The sequence below is a fragment of the Trachymyrmex cornetzi genome, unplaced genomic scaffold (genome assembly GCF_001594075.2).
Source record: "Trachymyrmex cornetzi isolate Tcor2-1 unplaced genomic scaffold, Tcor1.1 scaffold670, whole genome shotgun sequence".
In the NCBI taxonomy this organism is placed as follows: Eukaryota; Metazoa; Arthropoda; class Insecta; order Hymenoptera; family Formicidae; genus Trachymyrmex; species Trachymyrmex cornetzi.
In genome coordinates this window covers 121,576-123,748 of record NW_017299993.1, presented here as the reverse complement: position 1 = coordinate 123,748, position 2,173 = coordinate 121,576, and the positions used below count along the sequence as shown (strand labels likewise).

The 2,173-nt window shown below is 26.6% G+C and overlaps 1 protein-coding gene across 1 annotated transcript in view; it reads left to right on the top strand.

Moving 5' to 3' along the window:
* LOC108767421 (putative nuclease HARBI1) overlaps positions 1-845 on the top strand; it is a 1,670-nt gene extending 825 nt beyond the window's left edge. Inside the window, exons 3-5 of the mRNA XM_018517324.1 lie at positions 36-233; positions 371-727; positions 841-845. Coding sequence (XP_018372826.1) covers positions 36-233; positions 371-727; positions 841-845 — 560 coding nt within the window. The remainder of the gene's footprint in view (positions 1-35; positions 234-370; positions 728-840) is intronic.
* Positions 846-2,173: the final 1,328 nt, after the last annotated feature.

The window sequence follows — 2,173 nt, the reverse complement described above, 5'->3', positions numbered from 1 at the left end:
TGTATATAATATATGTGTATGTACATATAATATAGGCGGTGATGATGCAGAAGTTTTTAGAAACAGAAAATCATATTTTTCCTTGAATGTACAAGTTGTGGTAAATGCAGATAATGAAATAATGGATATTGTAGCTCGATGGCCCGGCTCTGTTCATGATTCAACAATATTTCAAAATAGTAATTTAAGAATGCTTTTTGAAACAAATCACTTTCACAATTGCTTATTATTGGGTATGTGATTGTAATTATAGATACTCTATATGATTTTAATTATATAAAATATATGATTTATGTTATTATATGAGCTTTTTTATTTTAGCATAATTGATTATTTATTTATACAGTTATAATGAATCTTTCTGTTTTAGGTGATAGTGCATATCCTACAAGACCTTACTTATTTACACCATTATTAAATCCTCAAGGCCCTGCTCAACAATTATATAATGAATCACATATCAGAACAAGAACTAGAGTAGGACACACGTTTGGTCTTTGGAAACGTAGATTTCCAATATTAGCATATGGATCTCGTTTACAAATCAATACAGTAATGACAATAATCATAGCAACTGCCGTGTTGCATAATATAGCACAACGTCAAGGGGAAGATATTCCTCCACCTGTTGATGAAGAACTTAATATTTTAGAAATTATTGCACATGATCGTGTACCAGTTCCTCCTCATCATCAAAATGACGCAGGCAATGCAGGTCTACTAGCACGTAATATATTAATTAATGAATATTTTAATAATTTGCAAGAAAATATGTGATAAAATATTAATTTATTTAAAATGATTTATTCGTAATGAAGAACACAATAAAAAATCTTACAGACTAATTTTGTAACATTACATTATTCTTTTTGTAAACATTTTTTTACATTTGTCATAATATATACTAATATTTGTATTTAGGAATTTTCTTTTAATATCACTTTAATATCCTTACATCTTATCCTTAAGTTTAAATATATATTTTATAGTCCAACAATCCGATATATTACCCTTTATAATACATAAAAAATATTTAAAACTTAAAATGTATCTTTTATATTTAATATTACTCTTCAGTCTTTAATATCATTTTTTTTAGTTTTTTTTTTATATGATGTACTTTAGATTCAACTATTTTTATGGACTATATTAGTTTAATCTTATATTCATAATCGTCTTAAATACAACTTTAAGTTATTGTATGATCATTTTATTAAATAAAATCCTTAAAACTCTCTATTCATGACTAGAAATTCTATATCAGAGTTCGGCCACGAATGGTTTTGTCAAAATCTTATGAAAGAAGATATATATAATTTCTCCTTGTCAATACTTATATGTATATACATATGTATATACGTACTCTCTTGCTGTAATTTACACTATTTCATTGTATAACTTTAATTAAGATAATAGAGCTAGACAGTGTAAATTAGCGCGAGAGTAAATAAAGTAAAAATAAAAAATAAAACTAAAAAAAATTTTTTTAATTGTTAAGACGATCTTGAACTTAAGATCGAACTATGAATACTAGCTTATATCTTAGTTTGAATCTTTTAATTAATATTAAAAGGTTGTTGAAGAAAAGAACTTGCTTGCAATTTTTTAACTGTGCCTTTTTAATTTCTATGTTTAATTCTAAACTATTTTTCCTTAATTCAAATTCAATTTCAGTTTGTTTTTGTTTAACTTCCATTTCTTCCTTTTGAGCTATTAATTGCAAGTTTGCAAGCTCCATTTTAATATCTGCTAAATCACTATATTGTTTAGAAATGTGAGAACTGTTAAAAGCCATTATCGATGGCCTACGTCGTCGAGTTATAGTTTTAGACAGGGATGGGAAAGTTACTTTGTAAAAGTAATTAATTACAGTTACAGTTTTTCTGTTTCAAAAAGTAATTAATTACCGTTACAAGTTATTGACTCTGAAAAGTAAATCGTTACAGTTACAGTTACTGAAAAAGTAACTTTAAGTTACTTTTAAGTTACTTTTTTCATCGGAATTTTTACTAGTAGTATCGATACCATTAGGGCTGTATTCAGAAACGTTATACAACTCTATCTTCATGCATCGTTTTACCCTTGTTTTTCACCTAATATTAAACAAGGATGATACACGGGGTCATCAGAGTAATGCAGCCTAGGACAATTAAAACAAAAGACTGACTTACAC